The 23,855-nt window shown below is 48.8% G+C and overlaps 1 protein-coding gene across 1 annotated transcript in view; it reads left to right on the top strand.

The window, feature by feature from the left end:
* NRBP1 (nuclear receptor binding protein 1) overlaps nt 1-23,601 on the top strand; it is a 33,167-nt gene extending 9,566 nt beyond the window's left edge. Inside the window, exons 3-18 of the mRNA XM_058834865.1 lie at nt 2,855-2,977; nt 3,377-3,478; nt 3,568-3,657; nt 4,128-4,168; nt 5,222-5,316; nt 18,178-18,261; nt 18,512-18,570; nt 19,673-19,771; nt 19,846-19,978; nt 20,270-20,372; nt 21,965-22,015; nt 22,110-22,245; nt 22,332-22,385; nt 22,748-22,811; nt 22,896-22,951; nt 23,112-23,601. Of these exons, the coding sequence (XP_058690848.1) occupies nt 2,855-2,977; nt 3,377-3,478; nt 3,568-3,657; nt 4,128-4,168; nt 5,222-5,316; nt 18,178-18,261; nt 18,512-18,570; nt 19,673-19,771; nt 19,846-19,978; nt 20,270-20,372; nt 21,965-22,015; nt 22,110-22,245; nt 22,332-22,385; nt 22,748-22,811; nt 22,896-22,951; nt 23,112-23,210 (1,389 nt within the window). The 3' untranslated portion in view covers nt 23,211-23,601. The remainder of the gene's footprint in view (nt 1-2,854; nt 2,978-3,376; nt 3,479-3,567; nt 3,658-4,127; nt 4,169-5,221; nt 5,317-18,177; nt 18,262-18,511; nt 18,571-19,672; nt 19,772-19,845; nt 19,979-20,269; nt 20,373-21,964; nt 22,016-22,109; nt 22,246-22,331; nt 22,386-22,747; nt 22,812-22,895; nt 22,952-23,111) is intronic.
* Nucleotides 23,602-23,855: the final 254 nt, after the last annotated feature.

Raw genomic sequence — 23,855 nt, 5'->3', positions numbered from 1 at the left:
TCCTTAGAGATGTTGTGCCACTCCACCCATACTCCTTTAAGTAATTCACTTGAAATTCTTTTTGAATTTCCTTGCCTCCTGCTTACATGGACTCAGAGCTGTGTTGGTGCTTCTGTAGTGTGGAGCTGCTTCCTCTGCTGTGCTGCAGAAATTCAGGCTAAGCTGGGCTCAGGTCACTTCCTCCCTTGGAGTGTAAAAGCTGCCTAGTCTGGGGGCTGTCTGGGACAAACACCAGAGTAATACATTATCTCAGTGCTTTCATGAGGGTTTAGGATTCTGCTTTGCCGAGCACAGAAAGGGATTTGGCAAGCAGGAGAAATCTGCTATTGCCTCTCAGTTGTCTGTCTGCATTTTTGCCCTTTTACTCTTCTCCCCAGGCTGTCAAATCTTGTGAGAAACAGAATTGCAATGGATGATGTCAGCTGGGTTTGGTGTCTTGAGTCATATCTGGTGCTCTGGAATATTGCCTGTGAGTCATGGAACGCTCGGGGAGCTTGGCCAGAGGTGGGAGATGGGACAAGTCCACAGCCCCAGCTGCATTATTGAGGCAGATCCTTGAGGACTTACTCAATCCAGTAAAGCTAGAGGCCTTTCAACAGAGGGCCTTTAACTGTTGGACTCCATGATTTTAGGTGTGTTTTCCAGCCTTGATGTTTCTGTGAACAGGCAGCAAATGAGATGAAGAAAGAGAATCCAAAGGGATGCAGGGGCCCTGGGTGTCAGTGTGGTGACTGTTACTTTGTCCTTGCACTGCTCACACACACCTGCCTTTCTGCTGTCTTGGCCTTCTTTAAACTTCCCTGAAGTTAAAGCCTTTTGCCATTCAGTTTTAGCAATTGTACTGGGTGATTTTACACTGCTGTCATCCCTAAGATGCTGCTTTTTCTAAAATTTGAAAGAATTAAATAGTATTAATTTATTTAATTAATTATTTTTATTCCTTCAGCTTTCTTTAATGATGAAACATAACAGGCCTGGCCTGTTGGTATCAGTATGTTAATACATACGTGAGCACCTTCCTAAACCAAATCCTTTCACCCCTCAGTTATGTAGGCAGCTCAAGTAGAAGGAAGTGGGGTGGTTCATACTTGGCTGTCACCTCCTGTGATGATTTTCCATCGCTGTCCTCTGTAGCTCCAGCTCTCCTTATGTAATTATGGCCTGTATCCCTTATTCCTGTCTGTGCCACACCTTGCAGCTAGCTGCAATACTCATTTACTCCTGAGCTGCCAGAGAAGTCTGTATCACTGTTTTTACCATGCTTTGCATCATTTGTCTCTGCAGTGTGTCACCTGCAGTGTCAGAGTATTAAATGTCATTTGGCCTGTTCAGATTCCCTTGGGAGATCATGAAGAATCCCACCTGTATTGGTGGCTTGTCTGTGTTATCCTTCCGTGCTGTGGAAGGAGTAGAATGGGATACAGTAGGTAATGATGATGAAATCAGGTAAATTTGATCACGTGAAAGTGGCTGCCAAGGGAGAAGGGATTTTTGAGGGATCTCTTACATAAGGTAAGATGTTTCCAGCAATAGGATGCTGATGGGATCCCTAGTGAGGGAAGAGAAGGTGACACAATATGAGAAGGAGGAGCTGTGAAATGGCCAGGTTTTGGAAGTGATAGAAGTAAAAAATAAGTGGATTTGCGAGGCAAATCTGTGTTAATGATTACCTTAGGGGGGAAATTGGATCAGCTGAAAGCTGCCAAGCCTGGTAATCAGCACCAACCCTGTCTGAGTTCAAGGAGTGTTTGGACAATGCTCTTAAACACAGGGTGAGTTTCTTGGGGTTTTCCTGTGCAGGGCCAGAAGCTGGACTTCAGTGATCCTTGTGAGTCTCTTCCAATTCAGGTTATCCTGTGAATCTGTAAAGTGATTCTTGGTGTGTGGTCAGTGGATAGGAACAGTAATGATTGCTGGTTGACAATTAAAAGGTGAACTCTGCCTTCTTGTCCTCACTAAGTGCTTTTAATCCAGTTTTATCACTGCACCTTGCCTGGGGCAGCAGGATGTTCACTGTGACTGTGACTGCTCTGTACCTGTGAAATTGCCTGGCAAAGGCATTACAGTAAATGCCTTTGGCTGCTGGATAAAAGAGACCACGTTCATCTTTGAATGCTGCTACATATCTGAGTAAAAACAGTGTTATGGAAAACTTGGCTGCTGGAAGCAGGATTCACCTCTGATCTCTGCAGGTCCTTCAGCCTTATGTCCTTCCACAGCCCATGCCATTCTCGTGCTGGGCTCTAAACTCTCAATCCCCTCCCCTTACCTTGCTGCTTTCTGAGTGCTCATCTGTGTCTTTAATATTCAGGGTGGATGTACTTGTGCTGGGTCAATGTTTACGATTATTAACTAAAGAAATTACTGTAGTGGTTTCCCTTGTGTCATTGGTTCCCACCTCTGAAACTTCAGCTTTCCTTTGATTCCTCTCTGCTCTGAGTTTCAGGCATCATCACCTTTCAGAGGATTCCTCCACAAAGTTGTATCTGAGTTCTTGAGACATTTCTGTATCCCTTTTGTATTGTTGGAGTGCTTTTTTGTGGTGGAATGAGCTACAGGTGTCCCGAACCATGAAAATCTAATATACTGTTGGCAGAAGGTAGCTTTGCTACAACACAGCATTTGTGCACAAGGTTTTCCCACTGGTATGCTCAGGACTTGCTACTCACATGGTCTACAGTGACTCATGTGTTGGGTATGCCCTGCTCCAAGATACATGTACAGATCCTGTCCTGGAATTCTCATTTAATTAAAAGTGAATAAGCAGAGTTCATAATTCTCCATCGAATGCTGTGTAGCAATGATCTGGTCTTGCTGGCTTAGAGCTCACAGGTCTCTCCACCCTTCCCTCCAGGTGAACCAGCGCAACGTCCCAGGGATTGACAGTGCCTACCTGGCCATGGATACAGAGGAAGGGGTGGAAGTTGTTTGGAATGAAGTTCAGTTTTCTGAGCGGAAGAACTTTAAGCTTCAGGAAGTAAGTTGATGTATTTCCCAACAGGATATGAGAAACATTCCTTGCCCTGTGGTGGGATTATGGATACTGGGGACCTTTTGTGTGGATTATTGGCTGGGTTTGGAATGCTGTGCTGTCCAAATGTATCAAATTTGGCTTAAGCCTGGCCTGTATAGGAAATGTCCTGGGAAACTCTTGTGCTATTTCCATGAGCCATTGTGTTCATTTATTTGATTTGATTTGGCAATCAAACCACACTCTGCTGAGATGCAGTGCAGAAGAAAATGGGATGCTATCTGTTCTTAGTATAGGGGCTTGACATATGTGTTGGTGTTCGAGGGGACCAAGACCCAAGAAGAATGAAAGATATAGGTTGGTGTGGTCTCTGATGTGACATGTCTTTGTCTTTCCTATGTTAAGGAAAAAGTTAAAGCAGTGTTTGACAACTTAATTCAGCTGGATCATCTCAACATTGTGAAGTTCCACAAATACTGGGCTGATGTGAAAGAGAACAAGGCCAGGGTAAGTGTAGCCGTCAGGCTGTTGTGTTCTCACTGTGTGTTGTCAGGTAATGAGCAAGGTGGAGGGTAATGTGTCATACTGCCCCACAGGTGATCTTCATCACTGAGTACATGTCTTCAGGGAGCTTGAAACAGTTCCTGAAGAAGACAAAGAAAAACCACAAAACTATGAATGAAAAGGTAATTCTTTTTTCCTGTATGACCAGAATCCTTTAGAGCCATCAGCCCCTGGAAAGCCCTTTCAGCAGAGGATCCCAGTGAGAACTGGTGATAACATATTGCTGCAATTCCCCTGTGTCCCTGTAACCTAGTTCAGCTGCAGGTTCTCTGGGACAGCAGTTCTGTGCTGGTTGCTTTACTGCCAGCAGCTCTGCAGCTTCTTAGATGTGGGGTGACAGACATGTCCCTCTCCAGGGACGCTCCCAAGAAAGGGGGAATGTGTCTGTGCATGGGACACTCTGGAGGACAGGTGTGTTTCTGGACCCATGGGAATGTGTAGAGACAAGCTGACCATAAGAGTACTGATTCTTTACACCTGCACTGAATAAAAGCTGGAGTGTGTATTGCTTCCTACAAGTGGGCTATGAATCACAGAACTAGAGATGAGCTCCTTGTGTGTGATTTTTATCCTTTTCCTCTTGTGTCTGCAGGCATGGAAGCGGTGGTGTACCCAGATCCTCTCTGCTCTCAGGTGCGTAGGGTACTGACCTTGAGATCCCAGCACTTGGGACTGATGTGCCCGTGAGCGTGGCAGTGAAGTATCAGGGAGCTCTCCAGAGTATCCAGCTTTGTGACCTGGGTTTGTCCATGGTCAGGAGGATGTTGGAAAGATGACTGGGAAATCGAGTTCCATGTGAGAGCACTGAGTTGTGTTGGCATGTGACTGACATAGTGTTGGGAGGCTGCAGGCCGTGGATTCATGGACATTGAGGCATGGTGTTGTTAGATAAGTGTGTACATTTCTTGATGATGCAGCTCTTCTGCAGCCATTTTAGTGCAATGCAGCTGAGTAGAATGTGTTTTGGGTTTCAAAAACTCTTTTCCACCTCAACTAGAGTTGGTGAGTAGCTAATTAGAACCTTAGAAAAACAATAGCCTAGATGACAGGCTACTACTTTTCTCTATGGCTTGCACTCCATAGAGAAAACTCTGGTACCACTTGGCTAAATTACAGCTATTGGTGAATAGTTTGGGTTCTAATAAGCTTCTGGGAGCTGACAGTCCTCATTTGTGCTAGCTGCTAACATAAACCCAAGCAGAGTGAGATGCAAAAACAGAGTGTACCTGGGACCCAGCACAGAAAAACTTTGTGTCTACTGGCAAACATGCGCAGTTGTGTGTGTACAGCATTTAGTGCCTCTTGGTCCCCTTTGAGTAGGGACAGAATAAGGCTCTGGTATTTTTGGTATAAAATTGTAACCCTTTTAGAATCCAGTCAGCAGTACTGGGTTGGATGAAATTGTGTCTTTACCTCTGGTACTCTGAGTTTCTTGGGAACTGATAGGAGAAAGCTTTCTCTTCCCTTCCTCCCCACATGTTCTGGAGATTCATTAGAGACAATTCCTATTTGTTCCTGGTTCTCAGCTAGCGGCTAATGTGCAGTCACTGAATTGTATCTCCCAGCTGCTGTAAATCCCTGGCATGTGCTCTTTGCTCTCTTGTTCTCTTCTGATGTTGCTTGACATGGGAAGGGGTGAAGGGAGGGATTCAAGGTCTTGACCAGTCCTCTGTTCTGCATTTTCAGCTACCTCCACTCCTGTGATCCTCCCATCATCCATGGCAACCTGACCTGTGACACCATCTTCATCCAGCACAACGGACTGATCAAAATTGGGTCAGGTAATGCTTTCTGGGGGTGCCCCTGCCTATCAGACAGACTGCCCAAACAGAAAAAGACACTCCTTTCCAGGTTCCCTAGCATCATAGGCATGTGTGTACATGTGCTTCTCCACCTCCACATCAGATGTGCTGGGAACAGAATTCACTGGTGAATTGTCAGGTGCAGGAAAGACTGATACTGGGTACTGTTTGCCTTTTAGACTCTTCTTTAGCTTTTTGTCTCAAGGGGATGATACAGGAAATGATGCTGGCACTTGGAAGTTTTGTAGGCATATAACCTGTGGGTTCATCTGCTGTGCAGGTTTTCATGTTAATACACAGAGTTTTCCTCCCAGCACTGTGGAGCTTTGGGAGCTGCCTGGGGAGCTGTGTCCATGAAGCCACAAGAGTGCTGCTTGTAGCAACCCACATTTATAGTGAAGTGGGCAGACTCTGACTGCAGTGAGCGGCTTGTCGTGACATCCTTATCCAGCATCTCTCCCATGGGCCTGCCTTCAGGCTGCTGAGCTGCCCTGGGCCTGTTTGGCACAGACATGCCCTGCTTGGGCAGCCATCCTGTGCCAGAACAGTTTATTTCATAAGTAAGCAGTGATGTTCCTGGCAGTGCAGAGCATCCTTGCATGATCTGCTTTTTCCTGCTATTCCAATGTCTCTAAAAATCTGTCTGCAGTCAGGATGCATTATGTCACACCTTGACATGACCTTTCAAGGGACAGCTTTGCTACCTGTTGTTCAACTTCTGCAAGTATTCTCGATATAAGGAATAGGTCTTTGCTTTCCTGGAGCTATTGTCTGTGTGAGTTCTGCTTTGATGTGGCAGTATACAGGGAAAGATGCTCTGCATCACCTGTCATCCAGAAATAGCCTCTCCATCAGCTGCAGACCCATGGCTTTTCTTCCCATCAAAGAACTCCTATGTTGTTGTTTTGTTCCAGAACTGGGGTAGCAGATTTATGTTTGTACCAGGGAGACAGGGTCATGGTGGAAGGAGCACTCTGCTCCTGACCTGCCTGTAATCTTGGGGACTTGCTCTTCACACGAGCTGATGTCATCACACAGACTTTATTGTGTTTTCCTGACTTTGTCCGAGTGGGAAAGATTTTCAAGAGTGAGTACATCTAGTACCTGTATGCTGGCAAACTCCCTGGCATTCAGTTCAGACTGATGGGAAGACTTGAGTACTCAAGAAATTACCATTTTTAGTTTAGTTTCAAAGTATTGTGAAGCTGCCATCTTTCTGCAGGGCAGCCAGCGCTGTGTGTAAAACCAAACCCATGGAGCTGGCGCTGTAGCCACAGCTTTCACCAGAGGGAGATCCTGCAGGTCGTCAGCCCAGCCATTCCCAGAGCATGCAAGTCCAGGGGTGCTGTTCAGAGGCTGTGTAGAAGGAAGGTGGCTCTTCGGGTGTGGGGTACAAATGGTGGCCTCAGCACAGTTACACCTTTGCTCCCTTCAGTTCACAAAGCTTTGCTTCTGTCAGGTGCAGCAGGAGGGACATGGCAGTGACACACGTGTGCTCATGCCAGGAGAAGTGTGTGTCTGTGCTGTTACAGCTGCAGGATGTGTCAGTGTGACTGCAGCTGCAGTGCTCATGTGCAGCTGTTCCTGAGCAGACCTCTCTGCTCCACAGCTGTGGGCTGCCTGGCTCACCTCACATTCAGAAGTGAAGTAATTTATCTAAAATATTCTGGTCCTTTCCTAAATAAAAACTAAATGAGTGCAAGTGGGCTTATGTTCCAAGAGGAATCCTCCAGATGGGAAAGCTGTGGCTGCAGTGCAGGCTGGAATTAGAGTTGGCAGTGTTGCAGGGTGTATTCCTATTCCTGCAGAGCCCACTCAATCAAAAAATGCAAAGCTAAATCCCCAGGACTGCTGGTTGTGTTGGAGCTTGAGCCTTTCTCCCTGGCACTGCTGCCTTTGCAGTGCCAAATAGGCTGGGTTTGAGTTTTGGGTCCTGGAATGAGTTACTCCTGGCTCACTGACAATGCCAGGCTCATGTTTGCTGCTCCCTGTCCTTGTTCTGTACAGCTGGCTGGTATCTGAGCACTTCCCTGTGTTTAGTTAAAAGCAGCAGGTCTGTGATTTCCGTGGACTTACGGGGAACAAGGATTCAGGGCACTATGAGCTGTGCTTTGGTGCTGTCTCTGTCCCCAGTACTGTGCTGGCTGCTGCCCCCAAAGTTCCTCTCCTTGTGGCTTTGGCAAAGAGAATACTTGCTGAATGTGGGGCAAAAACCTGGCTAAGGCAGCTGCTGGTGTGCACTGCAGGACATCCTGCTGTCTGCTGCAGGAGGGTGTGCCAGGAGAGCAGTGTGACATTGGGAATGTCTGATAGCGGTTCCTGTGACACGTGTTCGGGTGTGGGAACAGCCCTTTGCTCCTTGCTGCTCCCTCAGATGCAGGAGCATGTGCACCAGCTGGACTGATCACTGTTTCTCTGTTCAGTATGTAAATCTGTGTGCTGGGGGTCAGCTGTGGAGAAAAAAGGAAGTGGGAAGGAGGAAAGATTTTGCATACTGCTTAAGTGCAAAACCCATCCATAATCCATTTGCTTGCTAACCCTTTTCTCCAGTGCCATAAAGTGCAGTTGATAAATTTAAGGAGAAAAAGTTTCAAATGAAGAGAATTTGTTACGGAGGATAGGAAAGACACTTACAGCTCTTAAACTTGCCACTGGTATTCCCAGAGACTGAGATGTTCCACCTGCTTTGTGGAGCTGTGGTCAGGTGAAAGCATTCCTTGTGCTAAGTCCAAGTTGTGCCCTGTGTACTGTTCACACAGCCTACGTGCAGGTGCCTGTGCTGTCTGTCAGGGGGATGTGCTGCCAGGTGTGTTCCTGAGACAGGCTACAGCTGCTCTGAGTGTGGGGAGAACAGCGTGAATGGACAGGGTACCTGGTGCTGGTGCCTGCTTGTGTTGGCATTGCTGGGAGCTGTTCCTGGAATTCTCACTGGCAGTGTAAGAACCATTCACAGGTGGAAAGAAGTGATGTGTTTGGATTAAAAATCCTTTTGGGCAGCTCTTTGAGTGCCCCAGGAGAAGGGAGGCCTCGAGCTGGAGGATCTCGGTGTCCCTGAGACATGGCGATGTATCAGCACGTGCTGAGTGAGACCTTGATGGAGCACAGAGGAGGCTCCGTGGAGTGCAGTGCATATTTCACACTTGTGCCTCCAGGCATTGCTGCTGTGCGTCTCTCCTGTCTGCACCACACCTGACCTTAGACTCAGTCTGTATTTAGTTGTGTCTGCTCAGAGTCTGCCCTCAATTCCAGGCCATGGGGTCAGGACTCTTGTGGGTGTTAGCTCTGCTCTGGCATTGTGTGGCCAGGTGTGTAAGTGTGGGTTCTCCTGCTGAGATCTGTGGCAAGAAGCTGCTGGGATGTAGAGAAAGGTCATTCTCTGCTGAAGGGGTGGAGTGGGTGGAACTGTAGGACACTCACAGAAGAACAGAATTTCCAGCTTCTTGGTCTCAGAGTCAGCCATAATCTTCTGCTTGGTCAGAGATGCCTTGTCTCCCCTGCCCGGTCTGGTTCTCAGGCAGAAGCCCTGATGTTCCTTAGGTAAATTTCTTTAGAAGAGGTGGCTGGAGGCAGGGCCCAGTGCTCAGTCCTGTCCCTGTGTGCCCTGACTCTGACCCAGCTGTCTCTATGGATGTAAGTGCTTTGCTGTTCACCAACTCATTGACTTTATCTCGTTTTACTTCCCGCTCACGGGCTGCTCTGTTACAACAGTCTTTCATAGGATATTTGCTAATGGTGAGCAAACTTCTCCGCTCCTGTGATGTGACTCCACTTATGTCATGTACATGATTTTATCTCTGTGTGTATCTGTATATATATATTTATATATATATGTGTGTGTATCTATATTTGTAACACACAGACATACACACTGACCTATTTACAGTGTTCCCTTGCTATAAGGCTGTGTGTAAAACTGTTTGGCTTAGGTGCATCCTGCTTGGAGAGCTTGTGTTCTGTGCTGGGATGCAAACAGTTCCTTGTGCTCTTGGCCAGAGCCTTACAGAGAGGGAGCACTGCCCTTTGTGAAGTCTCCTGGTTGTTAGTTTTCTCCCTCTCCATGTTCTTAGCGTGTGCTAGTCCACGGGCCCTGTGCATGCTGGCTCCTGCATGTCAACAAGCCATGCCTTGTTCTGAGCTCTTCCCAGCTGAACTTCCTATGTCCATTAGGCTCTTCCCTGCCGCTGCTCTGCTGCCCTTGGCTGGGACCCAGCCCTGGACTAGCCCCCACTGTGTGCTTGGCTATCCAATCGCTTGCTTGTAGTTTGAATTCCTTAGATGTGTTGGTTTTAAGATGAATGTTTCAGTGAATGTGTCTGGCTCCTGACGGCCAGATCCCTCGGCCCCAAATGAGTCCCTGGTTTGAAGTAAGCTTGGCTGTTGATGTTTCCTCAGATAAATCTCTGATTTTGGGGAGATCTGTGCATATGAGGAGGGAGTTGGGCTGGTGGGAGCCAGAGAACGATTCAAGTGCTTCAATTTGTAACCCTATTGCACAGAACACCATGTTTACATTTAAAATAATTATTTATTTTATTTTTTGCCATCAGGGTTATTATCAATGGTTAGAGTTTGTTTCTACTGAGTTGGGAACCTACCAACTATCAGCTGAAGTGGTGGAAAGGGCAAGGGCCTGACCAGATGGGCTCTGTGCCTTCCAGGTGTTGGTGGGAGGACGTGCTGTGCCACTCTGCATCACCAGCGGAGCAGGGGCTCCTGGAAAGCTCAGTCTGGGATCTGGTGTAGCTGAAGGGGATGGTGATGTAGTCAGGGCTTGAGTCCTGAGGAGGGCAGGTGTCCCTGGGGATGGCTGCAGGATGGCAGAGGAGCAGTGAACAGAGTGGTCCAGGAACAAGCCCCCAGAACAGGAACCTGACTGAGCCTGGGCTCAGCCACACTGAGGGCAGCAAGGCTGAGGACTGGCCAGCCATTTCTCCAAATTCAAGTCACCCCTGTGAGCAGAACCAAAGACCCTGGTTCTAGAAGGGCATGGGAAGCCTGAACCAGCACTCTGCAGACATAAGGAGATGCTGTGGTACCTCACCTGTGCTGGAACAGCATCAGATGGTCTCGGAATACTGAGCTTTCCTGGATGATTAGTTGTGAACTTGTTCTGACAGTCTGTTGTACCAGGAGGTACTGTTGATAGGAGAGCTGGGGATTGTTGAAGCCTTAGATCTTCAACAGTGATTTGGGTTTGAAATCACTAAATCTAGGGGGTAAGGCTCCTGTTTTGCTTGAGCATTGAGCTATTGAGGCTGTGAGTGACATGCTTTCATAACTAATCTTATTTTAGTCATCACTCCCTTGGATTTTGTTGTTTGATCTTTAAGTGTCATGCTAGTTTCCACATTCTTAACAGACACCTGAGGTGATGTAGAGGAAATAAGACATTAGTAGGATATCTTGGATCTGGCTTTTTTATTTTTTCAGCTATGGCAGGTGTGGTTTTAAAAGGAAAATAATGGATAGTTGAAGTCATCAGACATAAAAAAATCTGCCATTAAAATGGCATCTTGGCATTGATTTAGGAAGATGTAACATGAATTGAGGTAGTTCTGCTTTTCTAACTGTACAGTTTTATGTGTGACTCAAGCACAATTCTCTGCCCAGCCGAACATTTTTGGTTCCTTAGAAGCTTGACAAAACCAAGGCAGATATTTTGTAAGGTTTGTCACTGACTACAGGTGCTGCTGGGAATGAGATTGGGCAAGGAAATAGTTTTGAGTGGAACTTTTTGTCTAGAAGGCTTCAGAAAGTCCAAGGTTGGATCAAGGCTACTTTTCTGGGGCAGCTGGCTTTTTGAAAAGCTTTGTCTGCCATGGGTCTGTGTTGTGTGTGAAACTCTCGGTGTAAAAGCCTGTCTCCAAGTGAAAGCACTTCTCATTGGGGTTGTTCTTGAGAAACTGTTAAACAAACTGGGTTGAATAACATGAGGTTGATTTTAATTGTGATGGTACAATGCTGTAGTTGTAATGCTACAATACTGTAGCAGCTGCTGTGAATTACTAGTGGCAAAAACAGTTCCAGAGATCTGCCCTGGGTTTTTGTGTAAGCACAGAGCTTAAAGTAGGAGAAGCAGCCATGTGTGAGTGGCAGACCATGGGTTCTCCCCATGCTGGAGGTTCCAGCTGCCTCCTGCTGATCACATGTTCAGTGTGTGTGTGTCTGGGGGAGGGCGGTGGGATTTTTAATGTCCAGTTTAGTGATGAAAACTGGTGACCTTGGTGGCCTTGTTGCAAAGATTTTCCTCCTTCTATGCTGTGCTAGTAATAAACTCATTTTTATTTTGCAGAAGGTTGAAAAGCCAGCTCTTGGTCCTAGTACTTACTTTCCTAGTTCAATGTACCCTCTGTGTGCTGCTGTGATTCACCTCATTTATGAAAACACCAGAAAATGATGATCATCTAGACTGGTTGTTGTTTTCAGTTTAATAAGATATTTCAAAAGGTTTAAATGTCTCTGTTTAGTGCTCCAGGTTATTGAACATCCATTTTCTGAGGTCGCTGTTATTTCTGTGTTTCACTGAAGGCATTGCTCTTGTTTTGTTCAGCGCTGTTTTTTCTCTGTTTTTATGGGACTTCCCCAATGGGTATGGGGATGTGGATTATAGTCATCCAGGTGTTCATTCACCCATTCTCATATTAGCACAGCAGTTGCAGGTGTCTCCTCCTTTCAGGGCCCTTTGATTGAAGGCTTTGGGGACCTCAGCAGTTTAGGAAGCTCCTTCATGCCAGTTCTGAAAAGATACTTAAACCCAAACAAGCAAAGGCAGCCTGTGGTGTCTGAGCAGAAGGTGAGCTGTCTTCTCAAGAGGTCCCTCCCAGCCTGGACAAGTTGGTGGTTTAGGTCTGGAACTGTGTGGGCCACATGGTGTTTGCACTCTGGCACCTGCTTCCAAGGTTGAGCTTTGCTGTAGGTTAAATCTCCCAAGGTCCCTCTGGCATGTTGTGGAACAATAATAATCAAAGATGTGGAGTTTGAAATTTGGGAAAGTTGTGCTTGAAATTCTTGGTCCTGTGGGCCCTAATTGCATTTTAGAATGTGCATTTGTATTGGTTCAATCTCTGCTTCTGTTAAGCAGAGCTGCTCACAGCAGAAGATGATTTTCACAGTCACGTTTCTGAGGACTTGTTTTCTAGTGTGCATCTGTCTTCTGGGAATAGATGATTCCTCCAGAGTAGCTCAGTCTGTAGCATTTCAGTGAATGTCTATTCTGGACCAATTGCATGGTCAGTGATGTGAACATGTGTATCCTTTTCCTATCAACATTGCATTGCAGTTGGATGGTGTAGCCCAAGCAGGGGTTTGCATGGTCAGTGAAACCTTCATTCTTCTGGTCTAGAATGTGGAACTTGGTTTTGGGTGCAGATTTCAGGTCACCCAACACACTTTGTTAAGGGATGAAGTTGTTTGTATCATGAACTCTTCCAGATAAAGTGGCAGTAATCTCTTAAATCCCTGTTTAAGAGCCTGCATGCAGCCAGGATTGACAGGTACTAATCTTACAGCTCTTCTTTATCTGTTCTCGTTTTTCCTGCTCTGCCTTCTTCCACTTTCTGCTTCTATGTAATGGATGTGGTCAAACATGTCAACTTAGAGCTCTAAGTATGCTTTTGAAGATAAAAATACCAGCTGCTGCTTCATGAGAAATGTGACACAGTGTGGTCATGTCCTTCTGTGGCTTGTTGACAGGAGTGTGTGTGGCCCCAAAAGTAGCTGATGATGCCCTGGGCTGCATTAGGCAAAATCTTGCCAGAGGAGAGCGGGTCCTGGCCCTCTGTGCAGTGCTTGTGCAGCCACCCTGTAGATGGTGGCGCAGCGCTGGCTCCCCAGGACACGCGGGACAGGACAGGCTGGGGAGAGCCCGCCGAGCACCCTGTGATGCTGCAGGGCTGGAGCGGCTCTGCCGGGGTGAGGCTGAGGGAGCTGCAGAGCCCCGGGGATCCCTGGCTGTGACACCTCTGGGGAGGCGTCTGCAGGTGAGCCCAGCGCTCGGGGCTGCCGGGGAACAGCACCACAGGCCACGGCACCGGCTGGACCCCAGAGGTACCCGAGGTTCTCAGAGTGGTGGTGGCACAAGCACAGGTTGTGCAAGGCAGGGATGGAGTCTCCATTCTTGGAGTTACCCAAAAGCCATCTAGACATGGTACTGGGCAACCAGCTCTGGGTGTCCCTGCTGGAACAGGGGGGTTGGACAGGGTGACCTCCACAGGTCTCTTCCCATATGAACCATGCCATGATTTTGATTCTGCATTAATTTCTGTGGAGAATAGCTTTCTCCAGTTTTTGTGTGACATTGACTTTCTATTGCCAGTACGGCTGATTCTGCTCCAGCAGTATTTTCTCTGGAGGGAACCATGGGCAGTGTTTTAGCAGGTTCTTCATGCTGGGAAGCCATGTCAGTAGATGTGGCAGGAGTGCATATGTGTGTAAGTGCATGGGGAGCTTTGCCTGGCGCTGGGGAACAGTGTGTAGTGAGCTTTTCATACACTGATTCTATTTGCCCCTTCAGCTAATGATATTCAACTGTCAAAAATAATAAAATCCTGTTTCTTCTGGTGACTCAGTGTTGCAAACATTTTGCAAACAGTTTGCAATCCCTGATACAGATCTGAGTGCTGTAGGTAGCTTTTATTCTGTGATCAGCATAAATCTGACGCTACTTCCTGTTTAATGGCTGCATGCTTCTTTTTATGCCAAATAGTTTCCTAGTTCCTTGTTTTCTAGGCCTTGCTCTCCCTAATAAAAGAGCTTTTGTCATCACTGTGTGCAGAGAAAGCAAACTGTGTAAGATGGTGGGTTTGTGCAGTTGTGTAGTGTTTTGCAGGAGTGAAAGTGTCCGGGGCATATGAGTGCAGGGGATAATGCTGTGGCCTCGTACCTCTCCTGGCCCTGTGGTCACCCCGTTAATGCTGCAGAGGTGGGCTTGGGTTCACTTGATAATTTTTGGGTCCCTGGTGATACAGCAGTTAATTGTGCCATTGCTGGGTTGCACAGCAAGCCCAGGACAATCTCAGAGTTGTTGATCCTTCTCACTGATAGCTGTTTTCCGCCTGCTTTCTGTGGGACAGGGCGCTGAGCCCTTTGTGAGGAGTGGAGTCACGTTCTGCTTTGCTCACGCGCACGCACCAACGCCAGCAGCTCTGGCTGCTGCAGGAGAGGCAGAGCCGCAGGAAAGGCCGTGGGGAGGACTGAGGGACAGGCAATTCCTCCTGCCCACAGAAAGGAAGTTCTGAATGCAGAGTAAAGGCGGGTGTGAGATGGACACCACACAAGAGGGGCATGTCCTCTGCAGCAGGGAGTGTTCCAGAGCAGGGGGCTGGATGCCCTGGCAACTGCTCAACCTTCTGTGGGGACAACCAGGAAGGAAAGGCACCATTGCCTCCTTGGCTGGCACTGCTGACAACCAGTGGGTGCACTGGCTGTCCACTTACTCTGGACAGCTCTTTTTGCATGTTCTTGAGGGTTTGAGAAGTCTGACCAGCTGTAGCGTGATCCTGTTGGAATGCCAGTTATCTTTTTCATGCTTTTGTTGTCAGATTGAGTTCAGCTTGTGAAAGACAGGTTGCTTGTTCTACCCTCTGCTGTACTTCAGATCTCTTGCTATCACCTGCCCTGCTCAGACACAGTATTTGGCTGAACCTTTTTCTAAAATTCATTTCTGCTAATTGCCCACCAGACTTGTCAATCCCATGGAGGTGTGTCTTGTAATCTGCCCCTTGTAGTCACCTTCTTGTGGCTGAGAAAGACACATTCGTTGTTATTGTTGGTGATCTGACTTTGTGGTCTTCATCATTTGTCTCACTTAGCTGTCCCAGCCTTCATCCATCCAATCATGCACAGCGTGGAGCCAGTTTGAGAATATAGAAACAGGTAAATAAGTGGCAGATAACAGCCATGTGTGAGTCAGGCAGGAGAGCATGTATGAGAGCTGACTTCAGGTGTGTGTTCTTACCTTCTACAGTCAGGAGGTTGCTTTGAAATGTAGGCTCAGGTGAAGCTCTCAAGCCCCTGTCAGTGCTAAGAGGCCCATGCATCAAGATGACGTGCAACAGCAACCAGACCAAACCCAAAGTTTCTTGTCTTACCATCTAAAATCCTGTCACAATTGTAACAGCACTTCAGCCTTCAGAAGCATGTTGTGCTGTCAGCGATGCACAGGGCAGAACTGTGTCTGGCAGGGCTGACCCTGCTTAGCTCTGAGACACACAGGACATTCTGGGGTGTCTGAGATCACTGACCCTGTGCTGCCTCAGCTCTGTAATAACAGAGTGAGGTGATGCCTGTCACCTCAGCCAAGTTCCACATGGGCTGGGATGTAAATGGCTGGAACAGGTAGGTTCCCTGCCAAGTGTGGCTGATCAAACCCAGGTGCAGAGCCAGTCTCTGCAACATTGATGGAAAAACACTCCAGTGAGACTCAGCAAGTTAAGAAACACAAGGTCCAGAGTACCAGAGGGGACAGGTCCCTGGCAGACCCACAGCAGCAAATTCAGAGCTACCTAAGTGTCAGTTCTGTGTTTATGGGTTGGAGGGTCCCACAGACAGTGCGAGCCCAGCTCTTTCCAGAAATGCTGGTGCTGCTGCAGAAAGTCTGCAGGACCTGAATGCAGAGGAGCTGATTATCAAGGCTGGCTGGACCTCATTAAAGACACTTTAGATGGAGCCTGGGCTAGACTTCCACTCTACGTGCCTGTCTGGTGTGCAAGTGCACCAGCCATCAGCGCTGAGGTTTCTGTTGATAATATGTTCTGTGATTGATCACTGCCTCATCCCTGTCCTTAAATGGGTGCAGGAGCCAAGAACAGAGTGCCTGGGTAGTGAACTGGCCCTTGCCATCCAACACGTGATCATAACAGGATTTAAAGACACTGGAAAATGAAGCTGATCACAACATTGTGTGGAGGGTGACTTTCCTTGGCTGATTCTGCTCCATATTTGGCAGGACCAGGTTGTTGAGTTTTTGGTCCGTGTTTCCTTTTACAGTGCGTTACACTGATAAAAAAAGCAGAGCAAACAGAAGAGTTAAACAATAAGTTATTTTCTCTCCCTGGATTGTCTAGTTTGCCACTGGGAGTCCTTCTGACATGCCTGCAGTACCTTCAGGTCTAACAGGTATCACAAACAAATGATAGATAGTTCCTATACACTGCATTGGACACAGAGACATCCAGGATCCCATAAACAACAGTATAAATCTGATGTTGGAACAGAAGGATTTTTGAAGCCTTAAATACTCTCTTTAGAAGGCCTGGTATGAGAACCTGGTGTGCTGGGTGAGCCACGAGTGCTTTGTGTGCCAAGTCTGGCACTGGATGGATGGGTGGTGACAGGGTTGGGGCTGAGGGGTTGGCTCCAGCAGCACAGGAGCACATCCAGTCCAGTGCAGAGGACTGGGCAAACTCCAGTTGTAACTGATGCAGGAGTACAAAATACTAAGGTGAACAGAAGTCCAGAGCTCATCATTTGGGTGCTGATGAGGATCAGGAATTTTCTGGCTCCTCGAGGAAGGCTTCGAGCTGCTTGTCATGTGGGGGGCATTGAGACCCTTTGGGGCGATGGTGCACAGCCCTGCCCAGAACTTGTGTGAAGCAGTCAGTGTCACTGGGAAAATAGAACAGGTCTTAGGAGAAAAACATAGAATGTAGTTTATGCTGCTTGGTGATGTGAAGGTGTGAGGATCTGGTGATGACTGGGAACAGGTGAGCACCAGGAAGGAAGTCATCTTGCTGGACTTTTAGGATCAGAGCTAACACAGGGAACAGCAAGCAGTTACTTGTGAATGGTTGGTTGGTAAAGAAGCTCCTAGCTATTGGAGCAAGCTCTGCTTCCAGTGATCAGATTGGGTAATATGGTTTGGTGTGTGCCATGCAGCAAGGCTGAGCTGGGTTACCAAGGGAGGTCCTTCTTGTCTGACTAGAGCCCAAAGAACATCTCTCTGAAACTGGTAGCTGCTCACTCAGCTGTGAATCCTCTTAAGTGTGGAAAAATACAAGTGGTTTGGCACGTCCCATGTCAGCCCACATTATGCCAGTACAGACAAGGACCAATTGTGATTGTCCAGAGGGGTGACCAGGTGGCACATAGGCCTGAGACTCTGGAACTGGGCACATTCCAGTGTGACAGTAGAGCTTCAAATGTTCCCTGCCCACCTCAGTGTTTCTCCCTGGCAAAGACAGCTGCTTAGTTTTGGAGAGTTGTTTGCAGTCTCTGCAGAGGTGGCTGTCCCAAGGAGTTATTTTTCATGGGGGTCCATACTTCTGCTCTGCTCATTGTTCTTGTGGCTGTGATTTATTTCCAAGCAGTTTGTGGAGGTGCTGGCTGCTGGGAGGTTCTGCTGTCTGGGTGGTCACCTCCCTTCCTTCAGCAGCTTGGCTTGATTCTTGTCTGGAGGCACTAGCATCCTCCTGGAGCGTGGAAGAGTTGCCTGGTAGGTCTGTCCTCCCAGAACTCTGAGATGGTCACCAATTGCAGTGACCTTGGCATCTCTGGCTGTTCCCCAGGCTGCTGTTCTGAAGGAGCTGCTTTTGACAAATGCTACAGATCTGATTGAAGTTAGGCATTTCAACTGGGAGTTGTTCCCACCTTCTCTTCCCAGGAGGCAGCAGTTGTGGTCTTCAGGTTTGCCCTTGGAGACTGATGCTGAGCTGCCAAGGAAACAATTGCAGGAATGTATCAGGTTGGGGCAGGTGACAAAGATGAAGGCTGTGAAGACTCACCTTAACACAACCATTCTGCCCTTTTGGGCAGCAAGGGCCTGGAGTTGCAGGTGTTCCCTGGGATTTCATCAGGGATGGGCTGTGGTTTTCTGTATCCTAAGCATTCCTGGTTTTCTTCTAGTGGCACCAGACACAATTAACAACCACGTGAAGACCTGTCGTGAGGAGCAGAAGAACCTGCACTTCTTTGCCCCGGAATATGGAGGTATGGTGTGGCTGTGGCTGCATTCCTGGGGTTTTTTTTGGCCTTGCTGATGCTTCCAAGCTGTTCTCAGTTCCAAGCTCCTGAAAGACGCCACATTAACAGTTCTGAGCCATTTGCCTGCTGAAGTGCTTCAGCTCCAATGTTGTTTGGTAGCAGAGGAGGGTGAAGCTGCAGGACTGTCCCAGCCTGGTGCACAGTGCTGCTGCTGCATGCAGAGCTGACTGATAACAATGCTATTTCTGTCTTACAGAAGTTGCCAATGTCACCACTGCTGTGGACATCTACTCCTTTGGGATGTGTGCACTGGAGGTAAGCATTGAACATGGATTGTGGGACAGAGATGATGAATCTGAGGAAAGAGATACGAGGAAAGGCTGTGGCTGTGGGTGGGTTTGCTCGGTGACGAGTGTTTTTTGTTCTCAGAGCCAAGTGCACTTTGCCTTGGGGGGTCCCTATGGAGGCTCCCCCAAGTGCCTCACTAAGAAGTAAATGGCTCGGTGATTTGCAGTTCTTCCCAAAATTCCTAACGGGTAATGGATTACTCAGCGGGTCTTGGCCAGTCCTGAAGTCAGAGTCACTGGCTGGAGGGAATAGTTGCTGCTGCCAGCTGTTATGTAATGTCCATGTATGTGAGCAATGCCTGGGGTGGTGTTTGAAGCAGAGGACAGCTGTAGTCTGTCACTTTCTTTGGGCCAGCCTGTGCCCATCTGACAGAGGTGCTGGTTGCAGTCGATGTGAGTCTCACATACCTGCTCGTAGCAGCTTTGTGCTTCCCCTGTCCTTGCAGTCAGTAGGTCCAAGTCCAGGTAATGGGAGTTATTGTTAGGAGTATTTCCTGAGAAGAATTGTCAGAAAGAGCCAACACAAGGAACCCGCAACCTGTGCTGCACATTCCATTAGTGAAGCTGGAAGAGAACTGTGGAAAGATGCAACTTTTAGGAAACAAAACTTAAGCTGAATGTAGAGACATTCTCTGCAATATTTTCCAGCCTTTCCTAGCTGGGAATTAGTGTCTGTGTAGTTGTGGAGCCCATTCTTGATGTGTTGTGTGCTTGCTGTTGTTTTGCGATGCAGAGCCAGAAGGGACACTGCCAGATCCTGGCAGTGATCCAGTAACTGCTTTATTATGGAATTATCAAACAGAATAACAGGCCAATGGATCATGAGGTTCAAAATGGAGACACTTACTGTCCAGGTTGCTGCTGGCAGAGCAGGGCTCCCTGGCAGTCTTGGGGTACTAGGAGCAAGCTGTTGTAGGCAGCCATTCTCTCTGTCTCTCCAAATGTGACCTTAAGTACCCCCAAACAGCTTGGCTCTGGTGATCTCATGCTTGGCAGTGGTCTCCTTGAGCCTATGTCCCATGCAGTCTGCCACTCCCAGTGGAGTCTGATGCTCTGCTCTCTGTTTGCAGATGGCGGTGCTGGAGATCCAGGGGAACGGGGAGTCATCCTACGTGCCGCAGGAGGCCATCAACAGTGCCATCCAGCTGCTGGAGGACCCCCTGCAGAGGGTGAGCCAGGGGGGTTGGTGCCCTGAATTGCTCTGGTGCCATTGCTTGTTGTTTCATGCAGGTTTTGTCTCTAGGAGTTCATTCAGAAGTGTCTAGAACAGGACCCTGGCAGGCGTCCCACGGCCCGGGAGCTCCTGTTCCACCAGGCGCTGTTTGAGGTGCCGTCGCTGAAGCTGTTGGCTGCTCACTGCATCGTTGGGCACCAGCGTGAGTACAGAGCTGTGGGAGCCACATCCCCACGTGGGTCAGTGCTCTGCAGAGCTTTGCTGAGCTGTCAGTGCTCACCCCAGGGAGCTGGCACCCTGGGAACGCCCCTCCCCATCCCCTGCTGCTCTGTAGGATGCCTGGCTGTCGGACGCAGCTGTGGGGCTGGGAGGGCCATGGTTCCTGACCTGCTCTGAGAGCATCAGAGAGCATCAGACCTCTGTACTTTTCATTGCTTTTCTAAGGCTGGAGAGGAACTGCAATTGCTCTAAGTAACTCCTTTTTTTAAAATAGATATGATTCCTGAAAATGCTTTAGAAGAAATGACCAAAAACCTCGACATGAACGCAGTGTTGGCAGAGATCAATCATGAGGACAGGGAAGGAGTCAAGATGATGTAAGTCCCCATGGTATGCTCAGGGGAGCGGTGTTGGGGTACTGGTGCAAGCACTGGGACTCTGCCCATCACCTCAGTGCTGGTGTTTCCCCACTGACTGGGTGCCAGTGGGAGCTGCTGGAGCTGGAGGCGAAGGAGCAGTCACTGACTGGGCACACACACTTCCTGGGTGGAAGGAGACCTTGCACCTGTTTCCTGGGAGCATATTCTGTGCAGCTGAGGTGAATTGTTCCCCAAGTGGATGGACAAAATGAGCACACTGTAGCTGGAGCAGTGCCCAGCAAAACATGGCTGAACAGTTTGGGGAGGTTCTCTGACCAATCACAGAGTAGCCAGATGGAGTCCAGCACTTCAGAGAAAAGGTTCCTCAGTGTTTTCCTAATGGAGCATCTTATTCCATGCTATGCACAGGGAAAGGCAGTGGAGGCAGCTGTCAGTGACACACAGCACTATTTACACTCTAGGGGTGGCTCCCTAAGGGAATGACTGTAATACATATGGAGCAAGTAGAGTGCCAAAAAAGTGATGTACATTTTGAATAACAACACTTTGGCTAGTCAAGGGAATAGCTGAAGACTAAGGTGTGAATACTGTATTCCCAGAGAAGCCTAGGGTGCTTCTGGGGGAGCCCAGAGTTCTGGAGTGCTCAGGCTGCTGAACAAGAGTAACCAAGATGACAAGCAAGAACAGCTCCGTCCATGTAAGCAGCTCTCTGAGCCACAGAGACCTACCCAAAAGTTGATGTTCCAGCTGTCACAGTGCTAGGAAATAGTAGTATGAAATTCTCTTTGGAATGGTTTTGGTATAGTTTCAAAATGTAGAAGAATAAGTGAACAGCCAAAGCTGTGCAAGAGAGATCCTTACATTCATGGGATGTCAGTCTCTGTGGGCTTGGCTGTCTGCGGGTGCCAGGTTGGAATTTGCTTCTTGTAGTGCCGTACCTCAGAGGTGCTGGAAAAGGAAAAGAAAGCAGCAATGACTTGAAATGTCAGCATAATTTCTGGATGGTTCATTGGACTGCCATGCTAGAAAAAAATGATACATTTTTGTTGAAAACTACTGCTGTGTTAGAGGATGGGGTGATCCCAGCTGCTGGGGGTGTGGGAGGGGCTGGAGAGTGCTCTGGGAGCTGAGGCAGGTGTGCAGCCGATAAAGCACTTGTGAATATTCTGTCAGGCTTCCAGTGGTTTTGCAGTCCTTACCTCATCTCTGGAATGCTTCAGAGCAGCCTTGAGACAGAGGTTTGGCTGTTCCAAGTGCTTGTTGCAACCAGGGACCTGGTATGGCAGGTGTTTGTGAAACAGCTCACCAGGAACAGTGTCATTGGGCCACCCTCCAAATAACTCTGCATTGCACAGTTCTGAAGGATGTGAGACTGGCTGTGCCATAACTGCTGCCTCATCCTTAGCTCCTATAGATAGTTATGTCCTTAAGGGAAGATGGGAGCTTGTCACATCAGTGGCTGACTCTGTCCACACCCATCCTACCTGTGGACACAGCCCAGGACATGGGGGTTTGAAACTCCACCCCAGGAGACCTAAGGGGATGGTACTGTGAGATGATTTCTTATCTCAGGACATTTTGTTTTCCAGCTTCTCACAGTCTCCTGCACTGGAGCTGGACAAGTTCCTGGAGGATGTGAGGTAAGAGGGGTTTTTTAAAAAGACAACTTTGTGGTGTGTGAGACTGCAAAAATTTTGGAGAGGTATAACCTCAGATGCTGCTCCTTCCTTGCAGGAATGGAATCTATCCTCTCACAGCTTTTGGGATGCCACGACCCCAGCAGCCCCAGCAAGTTGTGGTGAAATCTCCTATTGCTCCCCCATCAGTGAAAACCCCAACTCCAGAGCCTGCTGAGGTGGAGACCCGCAAGGTAAATGCCAGGGGCTCTGCCTTGTGCTCCCATTGCCAGGCAGGGATGTGGAGCAGCTGCTTATGGGGTCTGTGCCTCTGTTCCAGGTGGTGCTGATGCAGTGCAACATCGAGTCTGTGGAGGAGGGGGTGAAGCACCACGTACGTTTCTACGGCTGGCTGAGCTGGGGGAGGCTGGGGCAGGGCTCATGGCTCTGATGTGCTGCTGGTGCCTGGGGTAACCCTGCACTGCTGCAGCTGCCACTGTCAGGACCCAGAGCCTGACCCAGGCCTGTGCCTGCTGCTGACCTGGCACCTGGGCCCACCCCCAGGTCCTGGCTTCCAGCACAGGATGGTGCTGCCAGCTGCAGTTCAGGATGGAACTGGCTGTGGCTGTTCATTAGATCCCTCTGGGGCTCTGGAGGAGTGGTTCCCATACCAAGGGGCATTTCTAGGATTGCTTTGGGCTTGCCCTGGCAGCCTGCAGGACTGCAGTCCCTCATGAGAATTTCTTTGCCCTGCAGCTGACACTGCTGCTGAAACTGGAAGACAAGTTGAATCGACACTTGAGCTGTGACCTGCAGCCCAGTAAGTACCTTCTGCCCTGGCTGAGGTGCACTGGGGCCAGCAGCACACTTGAACCAAGGACTGACACCTTTCCTTGTCTTGCAGATGACAACATCCAGGAGCTGGCAGCTGAACTGGTCCAGCTTGGATTTATCAGCGAGGTAAGCAGGGTCTCAGGCTGTAGGCCTGTGTTCCTTTCTCAGCCCTTTTCATGGGGAGGAGGCAGGAGGAATAAAGCAGGTCCCTGCCCTGGAGGACTCCAGCCGTGCTCTCAGCTTTGAGTGCATGGGGCTTACCCCTCACTGTCCTTGTTGTCCCCAGGCTGACCAGAGCAGACTCACCTGTTTACTTGAAGAGGCATTTAGCAAGTTCTACTACACTCGGAATGGAGCCCTGACGGCCGTGACTGTGTCATCTTAGCCCCGTGGCTGCTGGGTGGCCAGCACGGCCTCGCTGCCTGCGGCCCATCTGTGTCTGCCCTCACTGTGGGGCATCCACGAGACCCCAGCTGCAGTGCTCGGAAGCTCATCCTGCATGTGCCGTGGCTGGGCTCATTGACAGTCCTCCCTGCCCGCCTCCTAAAGGGGACTTTGCGCATCAGTATTATTTCCAGCCCTGTTTTTGTTGGGATTTGCCAGGTTGTGCTGCAGAGCTGAGGCCTGGCTTGGGGTGTTCTGTAGCCCCACTCATGTGCATGGAGTTTGTTCTGTTTGAATTGTACAAAGTGTCTTTTGCACAGCACAGAAATGTTTTTTGGGTTTTTTTCTTTTTTTCTTTTCTTCTTTTTTTTTTCTTTTTTTTCATTTTCTTTTTTTTAATTTTTTTTTTTTTTTTTTTTTTTTTTTTTAATTTAAAGGTAAACAGGGGTGAGCCCCTAAGCCCTGCACCCCCGGTCACTCCCCCCCATTCCCCCGCCATGGGCCCAGGGGTGGCCGGGCTCGTCCCCGTCCCCGCCCGGCGCTTCGCTCCCGCCGCCGGCTGCACTTTGTTTACTGGTTCGCTCCCGCCCGGGGCCGCGGCGAGCGCTGGTCCCGGGCTGCGGCCGCCGCCCCTCCCGCGGGCTCC

This window comes from Poecile atricapillus, chromosome 3 (assembly GCF_030490865.1).
Source record: "Poecile atricapillus isolate bPoeAtr1 chromosome 3, bPoeAtr1.hap1, whole genome shotgun sequence".
Classification (NCBI taxonomy): domain Eukaryota; kingdom Metazoa; phylum Chordata; class Aves; order Passeriformes; family Paridae; genus Poecile; species Poecile atricapillus.
The sequence above is the reverse complement of the archived record's forward strand: the minus strand, read 5'-3'. Positions and strand labels throughout refer to the sequence as shown.